The sequence below is a fragment of the Coregonus clupeaformis genome, unplaced genomic scaffold (genome assembly GCF_020615455.1).
Source record: "Coregonus clupeaformis isolate EN_2021a unplaced genomic scaffold, ASM2061545v1 scaf2729, whole genome shotgun sequence".
NCBI classification, from domain to species: domain Eukaryota; kingdom Metazoa; phylum Chordata; class Actinopteri; order Salmoniformes; family Salmonidae; genus Coregonus; species Coregonus clupeaformis.
Genome location: NW_025536183.1, coordinates 1 through 18,527, shown reverse-complemented (window position 1 = coordinate 18,527; position 18,527 = coordinate 1). Strand labels below are relative to the sequence as shown.

At 42.9% G+C, this 18,527-nt stretch overlaps 1 protein-coding gene, 3 non-coding genes and 2 pseudogenes across 4 annotated transcripts; 5 read left to right on the top strand and 1 right to left on the bottom strand.

Moving 5' to 3' along the window:
- Positions 1–2,361: 2,361 nt before the first annotated feature.
- Positions 2,362–4,854, bottom strand: LOC121561003 (cell wall protein IFF7-like). Its single transcript, XM_041873754.2, has 5 exons — positions 4,825–4,854; positions 4,180–4,369; positions 4,047–4,084; positions 3,721–3,807; positions 2,362–3,617 (listed from the first exon to the last, which is right to left on the bottom strand). The coding sequence occupies exon 5, from the start codon at positions 3,525–3,527 to the stop codon at positions 3,036–3,038; it is 492 nt and encodes a 163-aa protein (XP_041729688.2). The 5' UTR covers positions 3,528–3,617; positions 3,721–3,807; positions 4,047–4,084; positions 4,180–4,369; positions 4,825–4,854; the 3' UTR covers positions 2,362–3,035.
- Positions 4,855–8,289: 3,435 nt separating this feature from the next.
- LOC121561090 lies at positions 8,290–8,408 on the top strand. The gene has a single exon (XR_005999131.1). It is a non-coding gene; the product is annotated as a 5S ribosomal RNA (ribosomal RNA).
- Positions 8,409–10,072: 1,664 nt separating this feature from the next.
- LOC121561037 lies at positions 10,073–10,181 on the top strand (annotated as a pseudogene).
- A 4,544-nt stretch (positions 10,182–14,725) lies between these two features.
- Positions 14,726–14,845, top strand: LOC123489079. Its single transcript, XR_006660422.1, has one exon. It is a non-coding gene; the product is annotated as a 5S ribosomal RNA (ribosomal RNA).
- A 1,166-nt stretch (positions 14,846–16,011) lies between these two features.
- On the top strand, positions 16,012–16,130 carry LOC123489080 (annotated as a pseudogene).
- A 1,840-nt stretch (positions 16,131–17,970) lies between these two features.
- LOC123489082 lies at positions 17,971–18,089 on the top strand. The gene has a single exon (XR_006660424.1). It is a non-coding gene; the product is annotated as a 5S ribosomal RNA (ribosomal RNA).
- Positions 18,090–18,527: the final 438 nt, after the last annotated feature.

Sequence of the window (18,527 nt, the reverse complement as noted above, 5' to 3'; positions counted from 1 at the left end):
TGTAAGTGCTGCCCTGCCCTGCCCTGATCAAATTAAATAATAGTCAGTGTGTTTCCCTCAAAATACATGTATCATGGAGCAACTTCCCTTTTATTTATCACCCTAATAATATCCTGTATTTTTATTGGACTAAATGCAGTTTGTATGTGCTGCCCTGCCCTGGTCAAATTAAATAATAGACAAAGCGTTTCCCTCAAAATATATGTAATTTATTATTAGGGTGACACAAGAGATGCTATGTCTGTTCCATGGGGTCTCACTGACAGAGCAATGTCTGTGGAATTAACAATACAACTCTACGGTTCAGAGGAAGGGAGAGAGAGAGAGAGAGAGAGAGAGAGAGAGAGAGAGAGAGAGAGAGAGAATCTGTATCATATAGTATTATATTATCACAGTTTTTCCCAACTCCAGTCCTCCAGTACACATTTGTATTGTAGCCCTGGACAAAAACACCTGATTCAGATGTCAAGGGCTTGATGATTAGTTGACAAGTACAATCAGGTGTGCTTGTCCGGGGCCACAACAAGATATGTATTGTTGGGGGGGCAGTGGAGGCTGCTCATAAGTGGAGGACGGTTCATAATAATGGCTGGAGTGGAATGGCTGGAATGGAGTGAATGGAATGGTATCAAACAGATGAAAACCATGTTGTTGATACCATTCCATTTACTCCATTCCAACCATTTTTATGAGCTGTCCTCCCTCAGCAGCCTCCACTGGTTGGGCGTACTCGAGGACCGGAGTTGGGAAACACTGTAGTAGAGTATAAAAATGTTTTGTCTATCAAACCCATTCATTGTTTCAGAGTCTCGTACCAAGCTGTATATATTCTTCCCATGATGGCTCATAGTGTCTCTGATTGCTCAAGGGACATTCATACATCATTGTCTTATTGCTCTCCCTCTGCAGCTAGACACTAATGAGAAACAGTTGACTGTTCATTCCAGCCCTCAGTCATACACCCACACACACATACACACACACACATACACACATACACACACAGATATGCATGTGCACCCACGCATGCATGCATAGGAACGCATGCAAACACACATTAATGCAGACACGGACACACACAAACATAGGCATGCATGCATAGGCATGAGCGCATGTACGCAAGCGCACGCACGCACGCACACACACACACACACACACACACACACACGCACACACACACACTGTCCATCATGTCCTATGAGCAGGGTAAAGACAGAGCCAGCAAAAACAGCAGCTGACAGACCGTAATAGAGCCTGGCTGTCAATGTGTTGTCAGGAGTATCCCCCTGAGGATAGACTGGTCACTTAAAGCCATGATTACTCTTGATAGGTGTTAGCCTGGTGTTTCAGTACAGTGAGGGGAGCTCGGCCAGGTCAAGGGATTCTCATAGCTCAGGATCTAGAATAGCCCCTGGCATAGATAGCTTACCGAAGTGTGAAAAGAGAGTGGATCTCTATTAATTCTCCTCACTGTAGTGATACTAATCTAACTGTGCAGTCATATGAAAAGTACTTGGATTAAAATGATGATGTAATCTTTTATTTCACGGACATGTTGGAGGTGTGTTTGAGCGTCCAGTGAACCTCATCAATGTTACAGTCTCTAGAGCAGAGAAATGGCTTCTCTCAATGTCCTTGTAGCTAGATCACTGTGATGCCCTGACCACTTCATGTGGATAGAGGAGTGGGTGTGTGCGTGGGTATTTTTGTGTGTGTAGGTGTGTGTCCGTGCATGTCTGTATGTACATGCATGTCTGTTTGTTTGTACACCTGGGTGAGAGAACCTTTGATCCTCTTATTGGGGAGTTGAATATTTGAATTCATAAATGGACACATCTCACCATCCCTTGTACTGTCTCTCCTCTATCCACCCATTCATCCCCCTCTCTCTTCTCTCTCCCCCTTTCAGAGTTAATATGTTCTGCGTCTTTTCTAGATTAACAATCATCAAAAATACATGTACAGTGTCTATGTTATGTTGATTTAATTCAATGTCTACTTTATCAACAGTATGTTGATGTCAGGCTGGTCTTTGTTGTGGAGAGTGCACTCATGTAGGACTAAGATGTTTCTCAGGTTAAAGATAGAGCTTGGCTGTAGCCTAAAACGATGTGCTGCAACTACTTCTCTCAGCTCATTATCCATGCATGTAGGCCACTGGAATATGCAGCTCTGGGGAGGCTGTATATCTGGTGACCGCAGGCATGACAGAGACAGAAAAGTGCAGTTTGACAGAAATCGTACCTGTGAGAATTCATAAAATAACTACATTCTCAAAGTCATGGATAAAGCTCACTATTCTGTCACCCTTCAAGATTATAAAACGACAAGATCACGCTCCAGAGTTATCTTACAAGGACTACATCATGATGTGTGAAAACATGAGGTACATACAGTATGTGTGGTACTCCATTACTCTGATGACACCAATATATCCTCCCTGCTGTAATATAGGCAAAGAGAATGAGGCTGTAGCATGATAATGTTCCTATCGTCCCTATTTAGGTTGACTTATTTCACCAATCTCCCTGTAATCTGTTGGAAACCCACCAGTAACACAGCACCTTCAGGCCGCTCAGATATGTGGTGATATGTGGGCTCTATTTTAAGCATGTGAATCAAAAATAATTAGGCCCTGATATTGCGCGGCGTTATTAAAATGCTAAACAGTTGAAGGGGTGGATAACAAGACAATCTAAACCTCATCAGGACATGGGAGGGAAGGACAGAGGGAGAAAATAGAACATGTCTGCTTTGTATTCACTGTGGGTGATTGTTATTTCATATATTACAGAATGTAATATGCCCATGGATCATTATTGACCAAATTAACTCAATGCTGATGTATTCACTCTTCCCTACCTGTAGTGGTTTGATATATTTTTTGTTTATGTATTAGTTTTGGTGAATTCAAACACATATGCCTAACCTAAGCATGCTGCTTCAACAGTAGTGAACATTTGCTGCAGAAATATTAACTGTTTTTATTAATTGATCATAGTATAGCTTTTGCTATATTGAAATGTTCATTAGGCCTACAGCTCGGTCTCCACTGTCAACATGTAGTCATAAAGTGCTGCAAGCTCCAGTAGCTTTGCATCCTCATTGGCATTATCAGTAGCAGGGCTAGCGGAGGCAGCCATATCCTTCATCTCATTGTTATCTTCCTCATCCTCAGCGATGAGGGCTTTCAGGCTGGTCTCACTGACGGTTTTCTCCATAGAGGTGTCTGTTAGGGTGGAGATCAAATCTTCAGCAGAGTCATCCTTCACATCCTCATCAGTAGCGATCATGTCCTTAGTGCTCTCAGGGGTCAGTGCCATGTCAGGAGTGGAGTTCTGGGTGCTTGAGTCTGATGTGTGAACCTCTGTCATGGTCTCTGATGACTGGGTGGTCACCATGGAGATCTGTCTCTGAGAGGTGGCAGTGGTCTGTGTGTCTGTGTTCATATCTGTTGTCTGTGTTTCTGTCTGCGCCTGTGTCGAAGTGTTGGTAGTGGATGGCTTTCTCTCTGTCCTAGTTGCCATAGACGAGGTGGTCAGAGGGACTCCAGGTAGCTGCCACTCCAGCGGGAGGATGGCCAGGTTCCTAGCCAGGGAGAACTGGGAGAGGGAGCTCTACCCGGAGGAAAAGGGGGGTTAGGTTGAGGTCAGAGGGGAAACTGCCTGGATGTGTGAATCTCTGTCTGTCCGTATAGTAAGTCAGGTTTCAGTAACTTACGTGGGCACGTGGTAGAGTCGGAGAGTCAGGACTTATGTAAATTTTCTCCACATGGGTCTTCACTTGCCGGGGTGTCCTTTGATTTGCCTGAATAAGACAATTGCAATACCCAATGATAAAACATTATGGGAAATATCTTTTGCTCACAATAAAATATGATACAGCATGTTTGCTTGTCTCACAGAGTTTGGTCTTTGTCCCAAATTAGTTCCCTTGTCTGTTTCTGGTGTTGTACTTCTGGGTTCGTGGTCTTGAGATGATTTCAATAGCTGGACTTCAGTCCAGTCTTTCTCCCTCCCTACCTTTCCATTACTCTTGTCCTTTACCTTTTTGGTTGTAACATCTCCTCCAGACCAGTCTGAGCCTGTTTAGATTAGACATTTTGATTTTGAAGACACATCTTTCCAAGTGGAGCAATATCATTCTATATCTAATCAACAGACAACCCATAACACTCACCAGTATCAGATGCATTATCTTCGTCCTGGTCCTTTTTACTCTGTCTGTGCTGAGAGGGACGAGTTTTCTTCAGCTTGACTTTCCCTCCACAGCAGAAGAGAGTGAACAGCTGCAGGGCCGCCACAGCTGGATAGATGCTCTGCTTCTTCTCTTTCTGCTGGGTCTCCTTTGCTTTCTCCACAGGGGAGACCTCAGGGTCACAATCAGTACATCAGTTAGAAATCTACTGATATTTCAAAGTACAATATCAATAGCCAATGAGCTCTAGTGTGTTTCCATGGCAAAATGTTACCCAATAATAACTAGGGTTAGTGCTATCCGAGATCCTTGAGACATCCCTACCCTAAACCCTAACCTTACCTCTACCCTTACCCTAACTCTAACCTTAACCCTTACCTTAACCATTTCAATTTCAACTTCAATGGGGGTAAGGTCAGAGTTGGGACGTTCCATGGATTCTGTTAAGACTTTTTAACTAGTAGGGCCTACCCCATACGAAGGGGGCATTGTGACATTATCACATTTGTCAAGCAGTGTCAAAGTATCAAATTCAACACAATATACTGTGTTTTCCTTATTGTGGTCATTATCAATTATCAAATACATTGGCAAATCCTCATTGATAAGCAGGTTTGGATGTCTTACCGAGTTAGATCTTTGTTTAATGTCTTTTTCTGTTTCGGTGTCGTTCTGCGTTTGTGGTCCTGAGATTTCTGAACTTCAATCCAAACTTTCTCTTTCCGAACCTTTCCTTTACTCTTGTCCTTGATCCTTTTCACATCACCTGCAGAATAGTCAGAGCCTGTAAGTGAAACATTTCCTCCAAGTGAAGCCTAAATAATTGTACTGTGTAGCAGCACTAGTCAATAGACACCTCCTCACACTTACCAGTATCAGAGTCATTATTGTTGTTCGTATCGTGTATCGTTGTTGCCTTTCTCCCCTCACCACTCTGGGAGGGATCAAATGGTGTCTTCTTCATCCTGACGCAGCTCAGCAGTGTAAACAGCTGAAGAAAGGTCAGGGCTGGAGGGATGCTCTTCTCCTTGGGTTTATTTTTATGTTTATGGGTCTCCTTTGGTTGCTCCCTAGGGGAGACCAGAGGGACAGGGTCACTAAGTGTCTGACCCATAACACGCTAGGGTAGTGTACTGTTGTAATCAATCAAATCAGTTATAGGTTGAGAGATGTAGCTAACACGCTCTTCCTGAGCTTGTCTAACAATTTTAATGTGGTCTGGGATTCTGTTAGAAGTGTGTTTCCGTGGCAACGTTACCTCATAATGTTCCCTTATAATAACTAGTGCTCCATCCCCTGGTAAAGTGACATTGTGACATCATCAAGTTCCAGAACACTGGAGCAGCCTATTACTATAGACCTAGTCTGCCTGTATGTCTGTATGTCTGTCTGTCTGTACAGATGTAGGATCTTAATTTGATCACTCTTTTTGTTGCTGAGATTTGTACTGCAGAGCAAGAAATGCAAACTTGTATTGTATTACAAAAGGGTTCTAAAGTTTGTCATTTCCATTTTAAAATGTCAGACTTGATTTGCCCAAACAGAAAATGTATCAACCCCCTACAAAAAATGTCCATTAATTATAATCCACATCATAATTCACATTTCCTGTTGCTGCATAATTATTTTCCTGCTGTAGCAAACTGGCTCAAATTAAGATCCTACATCTGTATGTCTGTCTCTCTATTTCCTTCTCTCTCCATCTCTCTCTCTGCCTGTATTCATATTCAACCTCTGCCTTCACCCTATTGAAGCACTTTGTTTTCTCATCTATTGCCTGCCTGCATCATGTTGCAAGGAGAGGGTGGCTGAGCACAGGTCAATCACTCCACATTGAGAATGATTATACAGTTGATTATCAAGTGCCACACTCAACATATTACTACTGTTGGCAATCAGAATACATACTTGTTGTAGTCCAAGAGTCTACTCAGTGAATACATGCAGGCCAGCGGGCAAGAGTCATGGCAACACATCTATATTCACACCTCCTCTATGTCTGCACTATTAAAAGCAGATCGCCGCCACATGTAGCATAAGAGATAGGTAAACAGCCTTTATGCGACACCTTCATTATTCACCATCTTTGTCATCTGTATGGGAGAGCATGGGGAGGCAGTGCTGTGCTGCTTTGCCTTAAAAGGCCACCAGAGAGCATAAAATGACTACATACAGTATGTCAATGACAAAATGTTGTATGTAAAGCAATCATGAATGGTTTTCTAATATACTGTTTAGTACAACACATATCATAAAATAGTCTACACATCATAACATAGGCTACACACAAGTGCACGTTTCAGTGGGGTAACTGAATTGATTCCCTTCAAAAATGTCAGTCCATTTATCCAATGAATCCTCCTTTTTCTCCCTCTCTCTCTCTCGCTCTCGCTCTCGCTCTCGCTCTCGCTCTCGCTCTCGCTCTCTTTTATCCTCCCAAGACTGTTACATGTGTAATATGTTTTTTATCCAATGATAGTAAAGATCATTAATGTTGCCATTAATTTGAAAACGATAAAAAACTGCCAGTTCAGTGTTTGGCTACAGTTTAGCCCTGCAGCTCTCTGTAAAGGCAGTAAGGCTCTTGCAGTCCAGTGAAGATTAGATTGCTTTACAGGCCAGTGAGCCTGGGTGAATCCACAGAGAGCCGCACACAAAGACTGGCACAGAGAGATCAGAGTGGTGCCTCCTGGGTAGTGATGATGAACAAACCTTGGCCTCTCCTGAAGACGATAACAAATGCCTTCATCCTACAGCCAAGACCATTAATGGCCAGATAAATGCAGGGTGTGTGTATGTGTTTCAGAGGGTTAATGTACATGTGGGTGTGTTGGTAGTAAGTGTTCTATAGAGGGACGATGTGTGTTTTCTTCTATGTGTGTCTGTCAGTGTGTTTATGCACTCTACCTAGTCTTCCTTTCAGAACCCTAGACACTTGTATGGCCACAGGGTGCATCCTGATGGCTTATTGGATTCCTTTTAGTGAGGACCAGTAGATAAACAAATAAAGGCAGCCATGTCTCTGTGTTATGACCTCCACCACTGTGGTCACAGCCGGCATGAAGTCTATTATACATTTACAGGATAAACATTTTAACTTCAAACATTAAACCAAGCAGAACTAGGTAGGACGGGGAATCATATACTGTACCTTGGGACTCTGGTCTAGTGGTGTTATCTCAGTGAATAGTGCAAGGTTTTGTAATATCAGAATCAATACACAAATATATGTGTATGTGCGTGCATGCATTCCTGCCTATCTGCCTGTGTTTGTGTGTGTGTGTACGTGCATGCATATGCCTGTGTGTGTGTGCATGCATATGCCTGCCTGTGTTTGTGTGTGCTGTCCTGCCCTGATCAAATCAAATAATGGACAGTGCGTTTCCCTCAAAATATAGGCAGTACATGCAGCCTTTGTTTTTAGTCTAGGAGACAGTCAATGTCTGTAGTCCATTAGGGCACTATAAAATCCCTTCAATGTTTTGCCTGATTCCGTTAATTCCTAAGTTCCCTTTTCTCCGTTTAGATTTCCCCGTTGACCGTTTGTCCCTGTTTTGGCAGGTTTTCGCTCTCAAAAGTTAGCATAATCGCTAACGGCTACACAAAGTGTAGACATACGCGCGCACCGCACAAATGCACACAGACAGGGGCATTCCTGTGCCGTTTCAGAAAGTTCATGGAAATACGAATCACTGATGCATTTTGTTCATGTCTTATGATTGACTTGGGCAAATTAATGCGTTTTCTAACAAGTTGAATAGATTTAGTTGATTTCATACTAAGTTCAATAAATGTTTGAATATTGTTGAATTTCGGTTTAATGTCTGGATTCCGTGATTCGGTCCGCAACGCCTATTTTATAGGGCCCTAGTCAATGAACTTGTCATCAATCAACATAGGATATGCCCCCCACAAGACTCAAATATATATATATATATGTATATATGTATATATATATATATATATATATATTGGAAATGTAAGCAAGGGTTGAGCTTCTTCAGTTTGTGTCACAAAGTGGATACGTTTCTGTGTCCCTTTCAGAGTGAGTGACACATTGACTTTATATAGTGTACCAAGAGTTGTTCCCTCGCTTACGGCCATACCAGCCTGAATACACCCGATCTCGTCAGATCTCGGAAGCTAAGCAGGTTTAGGGCTGGTTAGTACTTGGATGGGGGACCACCTTGGAATACCAGTTGCTGTAAAAGCATGTAAGAAGCTATGACGTGGACTGATAATCTGTGTTATAGGCTGAGATATGTGATGTGAAATATGAAGCTATGATATGTAAAAAAATAAGCTGTGAAGCTATGAGATGTGGTGATGTGAAATATGAAGCTATGATATGTAAAAATAAGCTGTGAAGATGTGAAGATGTGATGTGAAATATGAAGCTATGATATGTAAAAATAAGCTGTGAAGCTATGAGATGTGAAGATGTGATGTGAAATATGAAGCTATGATATGTAAAAAAATAAGCTGTGAAGCTATGAGATGTGAAGATGTGATGTGAAATATGAAGCTATGATATGTAAAAAAATAAGCTGTAAAAAGCTATGATGGGTTAATTTAAAAAAAAAAAAAAAAAAATACGCCCGATCTAGACCGATCTTGGAAGCTAAGCAGGATCGGGACTGGTGATTACTTGGATGGGAGACCGCCTGGGAATACCAGGTGCTGTAATCTTTTTGTCCCTGTAGAGCGTGCCCTTGTGTCATGGAGCAACTGCCTTTTATTTATCACCCTAATAATATCATGGATTGTTATTGGACTAAATGCAGTTTGTGTGTGCTGCCCTGCCCTGATCAAATCAAATAATGGACAGTGCGTTTCCCTCAAAATATAGGCAGTACATGCAGCCTTTGTTTTTAGTCTAGGAGACAGTCAATGTCTGTAGTCCATTAGGGCACTATAAAATCCCTTCAATGTTTTGCCTGATTCCGTTAATTTCCAAGTTCCCTTTTCTCCATTTAGATTTCCCCGTTGACCGTTTGTCCCTGTTTTGGCAGGTTTTCGCTCTCAAAAGTACACCTTTTTAATAGCAAAACAGCACAATTGGATGTTCTATGTCCACAACAATGTTTAAACCATATCAGGTGACCATTTGTGAGGTCTGGGAAAAATGTAAGACATTTAGATTTTGGGGTGTAGTTACCCTTAAATGCAAGCGTGCACCAGGAAGAGACCTTTGTTTGGTTAAGCGGTGTTGCTGTAGAACAAATGGCCACTGGAGTGATGCAAATGATCACGGTATAATTCTGCCAGGCAGGCATAGGCTACTTTGTAGTTAACATTTACTTGCGAAGGTTTTGGGGAAAGCCATTCCTTCCCTACCAGAAGAAGGTTATCATTAGCATCATCGCTAACGGCTACACAAAGTGTAGACATACGCGCGCACCGCACACATGCACACAGACAGGGGCATTCCTGTGCCAGAAAGTTCATGGAAATACGAATCACTTATTCATTTTGTTCATGTCTTATGATTGACTTGGGCAAATGAATGCGTTTTCTAACAAGTTGAATAGATTTAGTTGATTTCTTACTAAGTTCAATAAATGTTTGAATATTGTTGAATTTCGGTTTAATGTCTGGATTCCGTGATTCGGTCCGCAACGCCTATTTTATAGGGCCCTAGTCAATGAACTTGTCATAAATCAACATAGGATATGCCCTCTTCCCCCCCCCCCCACAAGACTCAAATATATATATATATGTATATATGTATATATATATATATATATATATATATTGGAAATGTAAGCAAGGGTTGAGCTTCTTCAGTTTGTGTCACAAAGTGGATACGTTTCTGTGTCCCTTTCAGAGTGAGTGACACATTGACTTTATATAGTGTACCAAGAGTTGTTCCCTCGCTTACGGCCATACCAGCCAGAATACGCCCGATCTTGGATGCTAAGCAGGGTCGGGCCTGGTCAGTACTTGGATGGGAGACCGCCTGGGAATACCAGGTGCTGTAAGCTTTTTGTCCCAGTAGAGCGTGCTCTTGTGTAATGGAGCAACTGCCTTTTATTTATCACCCTAATAATATCATGGATTGTTATTGGACTAAATGCAGTTTGTGTGTGCTGCCCTGCCCTGATCAAATCAAATAATGGACAGTGCGTTTCCCTCAAAATATAGGCAGTACATGCAGCCTTTGTTTTTAGTCTAGGAGACAGTCAATGTCTGTAGTCCATTAGGGCACTATAAAATCCCTTCAATGTTTTGCCTGATTCCGTTAATTCCCAAGTTCCCTTTTCTCCGTTTAGATTTCCCCGTTGACCGTTTGTCCCTGTTTTGGCAGGTTTTCGCTCTCAAAAGTACACCTTTTAATAGCAAAACAGCACAATTGGATGTTCTATGTCCACAACAATGTTTAAACCCTATCAGGTGACCATTTGTGAGGTCTGGGAAAAATGTAAGACATTTAGATTTTGGGGTGTAGTTACCCTTAAATGCAAGCGTGCACCAGGAAGAGACCTTTGTTTGGTTAAGCGGTGTTGCTGTAGAACAAATGGCCACTGGAGTGATGCAAATGATCACGGTATAATTCTGCCAGGCAGGCATAGGCTACTTTGTAGTTAACATTTACTTGCGAAGGTTTTGGGGAAAGCCATTCCTTCCCTACCAGAAGAAGGTTATCATTAGCATCAAATCAAATCAAATCAAATTTTATTGGTCACATGCGCCGAATACAACAGGTGCAGACATTACAGTGAAATGTTTACTTACAGCCCTTAACCAACAGTGCATTTATTTTAAACAAAAAAGTAAGAATAAAACAACAACAAAAAAGTGTTGAGAAAAAAAGAGCAGAAGTAAAATAAAGTGACAGTAGGGAGGCTATATATACAGTAACATAAAGTGACAGTAGGGAGGCTATATATACAGGGGGGTACCGTTGCATAGTCAATGTGCGGGGGCACCGGCTAGTTGAGGTAGTTGAGGTAATATGTACATGTGGGTAGAGTTAAAGTGACTATGCATAAATACTTAACAGAGTAGCAGCAGCGTAAAAAGGATGGGGTGGGGGGCAGTGCAAATAGTCCGGGTAGCCATGATTAGCTGTTCAGGAGTCTTATGGCTTGGGGGTAGAAGCTGTTGAGAAGTCTTTTGGACCTAGACTTGGCACTCCGGTACCGCTTGCCGTGCGGTAGCAGAGAGAACAGTCTATGACTAGGGTGGCTGGAGTCTTTGACAATTTTGAGGGCCTTCCTCTGACACCGCCTGGTATAGAGGTCCTGGATGGCAGGGAGCTTTGCCCCAGTGATGTACTGGGCCGTCGCACTACCCTCTGTAGTGCCTTGCGGTCAGAGGCCAAGCAGTTGCCATACCAGGCGGTGATGCAACCAGTCAGGATGCTCTCGATGGTGCAGCTGTAGAATTTTTTTGAGGATCTGAGGACCCATGCCAAATCTTTTTAGTCTCCTGAGGGGGAATAGGCTTTGTCGTGCCCTCTTCACGACTGTCTTGGTGTGTTTGGACCATGATAGTTCGTTGGTGATGTGGACACCAAGGAACTTGAAGCTCTCAACCTGTTCCACTACAGCCCCGTTGATGAGAATGGGGGCGTGCTCAGTCCTCTTTTTTTTTCCTGTAGTCCACGATCAGCTCCTTTGTCTTGGTCACGTTGAGGGAGAGGTTGTTGTCCTGGCACCACACGGCCAGATCTCTGACCTCCTCCCTATAGGCTGTCTCATCGTTGTCGGTGATCAGGCCTACCACTGTTGTGTCGTCGGCAAACTTAATGATGGTGTTGGAGTCGTGCCTGGCCATGCAGTCATGGGTGAACAGAGAGTACAGGAGGGGACTGAGCACGCACCCCTGAGGGGCCCCCGTGTTGAGGATCAGTGTGGCAGATGTGTTGTTACCTACCCTTACCACCTGGGGGCGGCCCGTCAGGAAGTCCAGGATCCAGTTGCAGAGGGAGGTGTTTAGTCCCAGGATCCTTAGCTTAGTGATGAGCTTAGAGGGCACTATGGTGTTGAATGCTGAGCTGTAGTCAATGAATAGCATTCTCACGTAGGTGTTCCTCTTGTCCAGGTGGGAAAGGGCAGTGTGGAGTGCGATAGAGATTGCATCATCTGTGGATCTGTTGGGGCGGTATGCAAATTGGAGTGGGTCTGGGGTTTCTGGGATTATGCTGTTGATGTGAGCCATGACCAGTCTTTCAAAGCACTTCATGGCTACAGACGTCAGTGCTACGGGTCGGTAGTCATTTAGGCAGGTTATCTTAGAGTTCTTGGGCACGGGGACTATGGTGGTCTGCTTGAAACATGTTGGTATTACAGACTCAGTCAGGGACATGTTGAAAATGTCAGTGAAGACACTTGCCAGTTGGTCAGCACATGCTCGGAGTACACGTCCTGGTAATCCGTCTGGCCCTGCGGCCTTGTGAATGTTGACCTGCTTAAAAGTCTTACTCACATCGGTTACGGAGAGCGTGATCACATAGTCGTCCGGAACAGCTGGTGCTCTCATGCATGCTTCAGTGTTGCTTGCCTCGAGCGAGCATAGAAGTGGTTTAGCTCGTCTGGTAGGCTTGTGTCACTGGGCAGCTCGCGGCTGTGCTTCCCTTTGTAGTCTGTAATAGTTTTCAAGCCCTGCCACATCCGACGAGTCAGAGCCAGTGTAGTATGATTCAATCTTAGACCTGTATTGACTCTTTGCCTGTTTGATGGTTCGTCGGAGGTCATAGCGGGATTTCTTATAAGCGTCCGGGTTAGAGTCCCGTTCCTTGAAAGCGGCAGCTCTACCCTTTAGCTCAGTGCGGATGTTTCCTGTAATCCATGGCTTCTGGTTGGGGTATGTACGTACGGTCACTGTGGGGACGACATCATCGATGCACTTATTGATGAAGCCAGTGACTGATGTGGTGTACTCCTCAATGCTGTCTGAAGAATCCCGGAACATGTTCCAGTCTGTGCTAGCAAAACAGTCCTGTAGCTTAGCATCTGCGTCATCTGACCACTTTTTTATTAGCCGAATCACTGATGCTTCCTGCTTCAGTTTTTGCTTATAAGCAGGAATCAGGAGGATAGAGTTATGGTCAGATTTGCCAAATGGAGGGCGAGGGAGAGCTTTGTATGCGTCTCTGTGTGTGGAGTAAAGGTGGTCTAGAGTTTTTTCCCCTCTGGTTGCACATTTAACATGCTGGTAGAAATGAGGTAGAACGGATTTAAGTTTCCCTGCATTAAAGTCCCCGGCTACTAGGAGCGCTGCATCTGGATGAGCGTTTTCCCCTGTTGATTAATGGCCTTGTACAACTCATTCAGTGCAATCTTAATGCCAGCATTGGTTTGTGGTGGTAAATAGACAGCTATGAAAAATATAGATGAAAACTCTCTTGGTAAATAGTGTGGTCTACAGCTTATCATAAGATACTCTACCTCAGGCGAGCAAAACCTCGAAAACTTCCTTAGTATTTGATTTTGTGCACCAGCTGTTGTTTACAAATATACACAGACTGCCGCCCCTTGTCTTACCAGAGTCTGCCGTTCTGTCCTGCCGATGTAGCGTATAGCCTGCTAGCTGAATGTTGTCATTGTTGTCGTTCAGCCACGACTCCGTGAAACATAAGATATTACAGTTTTTAATGTCCCGTTGGTAGGATAACCGTAATCTTAAATCGGTCCATTTTATTCTCAAAGCTTGAACGTTGGCTAATAGGATTGATGGGAGAGGCAGTTTACTCGTTCGCCGTCGGATCCTTACAAGGCACCGGATCTGCGTCCACGATATCTCTGTCTCTTCCTCACGCGAATGACGGGGATCTGGGCCTTGTCGGGTGTCTGTAGAATATCCTTCGCGACGCCTCGTTGAAGAAAAAGTCTTCGTCCAACGCGAGGTGAGTAATCGCTGTCCTGATATCCAGAAGCTCTCTTTGGTTATAAGAGACGATGGCAGAAACATTATGTACAAAATAAATTACAAATAACGCGGAAAAACACGCATAATAGTACAATTGGTTAGAGGGCTGTAAAACGGCAGCCATCTTCTTCCGGCGCTGCACACATGCACACAGACAGGGGCATTCCTATGCCGTTTCAGAAAGTTCATGGAAATACGAATCACTGATGCATTTTGTTCATTTCTTATGATTGACTTGGGCAAATGAATGCGTTTTCTAACAAGTTGAATAGATTTAGTTGATTTCTTACTAAGTTCAATAAATGTTTGAATATTGTTGAATTTCGGTTTAATGTCTGGATTCCGTGATTCGGTCCGCAACGCCTATTTTATAGGGCCCTAGTCAATGAACTTGTCATAAATCAACATAGGATATGCCCTCTTCCCCCCCCCCCCCCCCACAAGACTCAAATATATATATATATATATATATATATATATATATATATATATATATATATATATATATATATATATATATATATATATATATATATTATATTGAAATGTAAGGGTTGAGCTTCTTCAGTTTGTGTCACAAAGTGGATACGTTTCTGTGTCCCTTTCAGAGTGAGTGACACATTGACTTTATATAGTGTACCAAGAGTTTTCCCTCGCTTACGGCCATACCAGCCTGAATACGCCCGATCTCGTCCGATCTCGGAAGATAAGCAGGGTCGGGCCTTTGTTAGTACTTGGATGGGAGACCGCCTGGGAATACCAGGTGCTGTAAGCTTTTTGTCCCAGTAGAGCGTGCTCTTGTGTCATGGAGCAACTGCCTTTTATTTATCACCCTAATAATATAATGGATTGTTATTGGACTAAATGCAGTTTGTGTGTGCTGCCCTGCCCTGATCAAATCAAATAATGGACAGTGCGTTTCCCTCAAAATATAGGCAGTGCATGCAGCCTTTGTTTTTAGTCTAGGAGACAGTCAATGTCTGTAGTCCATTAGGGCACTATAAAATCCCTTCAATGTTTTGCCTGATTCCGTTAATTCCCAAGTTCCCTTTTCTCCGTTTAGATTTCCCTGTTGACCGTTTGTCCCTGTTTTGGCAGGTTTTCGCTCTCAAAAGTACACCTTTTTAATAGCAAAACAGCACAATTGGATGTTCTATGTCCACAACAATGTTTAAACCCTATCAGGTGACCATTTGTGAGGTCTGGGAAAAATGTAAGACATTTAGATTTTGGGGTGTAGTTACCCTTAAATGCAAGCGTGCACCAGGAAGAGACCTTTGTTTGGTTAAGCGGTGTTGCTGTAGAACAAATGGCCACTGGAGTGATGCAAATGATCACGGTATAATTCTGCCAGGCAGGCATAGGCTACTTTGTAGTTAACATTTACTTGCGAAGGTTTTGGGGAAAGCCATTCCTTCCCTACCAGAAGAAGGTTATCATTAGCATCATCGCTAACGGCTACACAAAGTGTAGATATACGCGCGCACCGCACACATGCACACAGACAGGGGCATTCCTGTAGCCGTTTCAGAAAGTTCATGGAAATACGAATCACTGATGCATTTTGTTCATGTCTTATGATTGACTTGGGCAAATTAATGCGTTTTCTAACAAGTTGAATAGATTTAGTTGATTTCTTACTAAGTTCAATAAATGTTTGAATATTGTTGAATTTCGGTTTAATGTCTGGATTCCGTGATTCGGTCCGCAACGCCTATTTTATAGGGCCCTAGTCAATGAACTTGTCATAAATCAACATAGGATATGCCCTCTCCCCCCCCCCCCAACAAGACTCATATATATATATATATATATATATATAGGAAATGTAAGCAAGGGTTGAGCTTCTTCAGTTTGTGTCACAAAGTGGATACGTTTCTGTGTACCTTTCAGAGTGAGGGACACATTGACTTTATATAGTGTACCAAGAGTTGATCCCTCGCTTACGGCCATACCAGCCTGAATACGCCCGATCTCGTCAGATCTCGGAAGCTAAGCAGGTTTAGGGCTGGTTAGTACTTGGATGGGGGACCACCTTGGAATACCAGTTGCTGTAAAAGCATGTAAGAAGCTATGACGTGGACTGATAATCTGTGTTATATGCTGAGATGTGAAGATGTGATGTGAAATATGAAGCTATGATATGTAAAAAATAAGCTGTGAAGCGATGAGATGTGAAATATGAAGCTATGATATGTAAAAATAAGCTGTGAAGCTATGAGATGTGAAATATGAAGCTATGATATGTAAAAAAATAAGCTGTGAAGCTATGAGATGTGAAGATGTGATGTGAAATATGAAGCTATGATATGTAAAAAAATAAGCTGTAAAGCTATGATGGGTTATTTAAAAAAAAATAAAAAAAATAAAAAATACGCCTGATCTCGTCCGATCTCGGAAGCTAAGCAGGGTCGGGCCTGGTTAGTACTTGGATGGGAGACTGCCTTGGAATACCAGGTGCTGTAAGCTTTTTGTCCCAGTAGAGCGTGCTCTTGTGTCATGGAGCAACTGCCTTTTATTTATCACCCTAATAATATCATGGATTGTTATTGGACTAAATGCAGTTTGTGTGTGCTGCCCTGCCCTGATCAAATCAAATAATGGACAGTGCGTTTCCCTCAAAATATAGGCAGTGCATGCAGCCTTTGTTTTTAGTCTAGGAGACAGTCAATGTCTGTAGTCCATTAGGGCACTATAAAATCCCTTCAATGTTTTGCCTGATTCCGTTAATTCCCAAGTTCCCTTTTCTCCGTTTAGATTTCCCTGTTGACCGTTTGTCCCTGTTTTGGCAGGTTTTCGCTCTCAAAAGTACACCTTTTAATAGCAAAACAGCACAATTGGATGTTCTATGTCCACAACAATGTTTAAACCCTATCAGGTGACCATTTGTGAGGTCTGGGAAAAATGTAAGACATTTAGATTTTGGGGTGTAGTTACCCTTAAATGCAAGCGTGCACCAGGAAGAGACCTTTGTTTGGTTAAGCGGTGTTGCTGTAGAACAAATGGCCACTGGAGTGATGCAAATGATCACGGTATAATTCTGCCAGGCAGGCATAGGCTACTTTGTAGTTAACATTTACTTGCGAAGGTTTTGGGGAAAGCCATTCCTTCCCTACCAGAAGAAGGTTATTACATTTACATTTTAGTCATTTAGCAGACGCTCTTATCCAGAGCGACTTACAGTTAGTGAATACATATTTTTTTATACTGGCCCCCCGTGGGAATCGAACCCACAACCCTGGCGTTGCAAACGCCATGCTCTATCAACTGAGCTACATCCCGGCCGGCCATTCCCTCCACCTACCCTGGACGACGCTGGGCCAATTGTGCGCCGCCCATGAGTCTCCCGGTCGCGGCCGGTTGCGACAGAGCCTGGATTCGAACCAGGATCTCTAGTGACACAGTTAGCACTGCGATGCAGTGCCTTAGACCACTGCGCGCACCGCACACATGCACACAGACAGGGGCATTCCTGTGCCAGAAAGTTCATGGAAATACGAATCACTGATGCATTTTGTTCATGTCTTATGATTGACTTGGGCAAATGAATGTGTTTTCTAACAAGTTGAATAGATTTAGTTGATTTCTTACTAAGTTCAATAAATGTTTGAATATTGTTGAATTTCGGTTTAATGTCTGGATTCCGTGATTCGGTCCGCGAACGCCTATTTTATAGGGCCCTAGTCAATGAACTTGTCATAAATTAACATAGGATATGCCCTCTTCCCCCCCACAAGACACAAATATATATATATATATATATATATATATATATATATATTGGAAATGTAAGCAAGGGTTGAGCTTCTTCAGTTTGTGTCACAAAGTGGATACGTTTCTGTGTCCCTTTCAGAGTGAGTGACACATTGACTTTATATAGTGTACCAAGAGTTGTTCCCTGCTTACGGCCATATCAGCCTGAATACGCCCGATCTCGTCCGATCTTGGAAGCTAAGCAGGGTCGGGCCTGGTTAGTACTTGGATGGGAGACCGCCTGGGAATACCAGGTGCTGTAAGCTTTTGTCCCAGTAGAGCGTGCTCTTGTGTCATGGAGCAACTGCCTTTTATTTATCACCCTAATAATATCATGGATTGTTATTGGACTAAATGCAGTTTGTGTGTGCTGCCCTGCCCTGATCAAATCAAATAATGGACAGTGCGTTTCCCTCAAAATATAGGCAGTACATGCAGCCTTTGTTTTTAGTCTAGGAGACAGTCAATGTCTGTAGTCCATTAGGGCACTATAAAATCCCTTCAATGTTTTGCCTGATTCTGTTAATTCCCAAGTTCCCTTTTCTCCGTTTAGATTTCCCCGCTGACCGTTTGTCCCTGTTTTGGCAGGTTTTCGCTCTCAAAAGTACACCTTTTTAATAGCAAAACAGCACAATTGGATGTTCTATGTCCACAACAATGTTTAAACCCTATCAGGTGACCATTTGTGAGGTCTGGGAAAATGT

Coding starts and splice junctions, on each gene's coding strand:
- LOC121561003 (XM_041873754.2), bottom strand. CDS start 3,527: ATGGCAACTAGGACAGAGAGAAAGCCATCCACTACCAACACTTCGACA.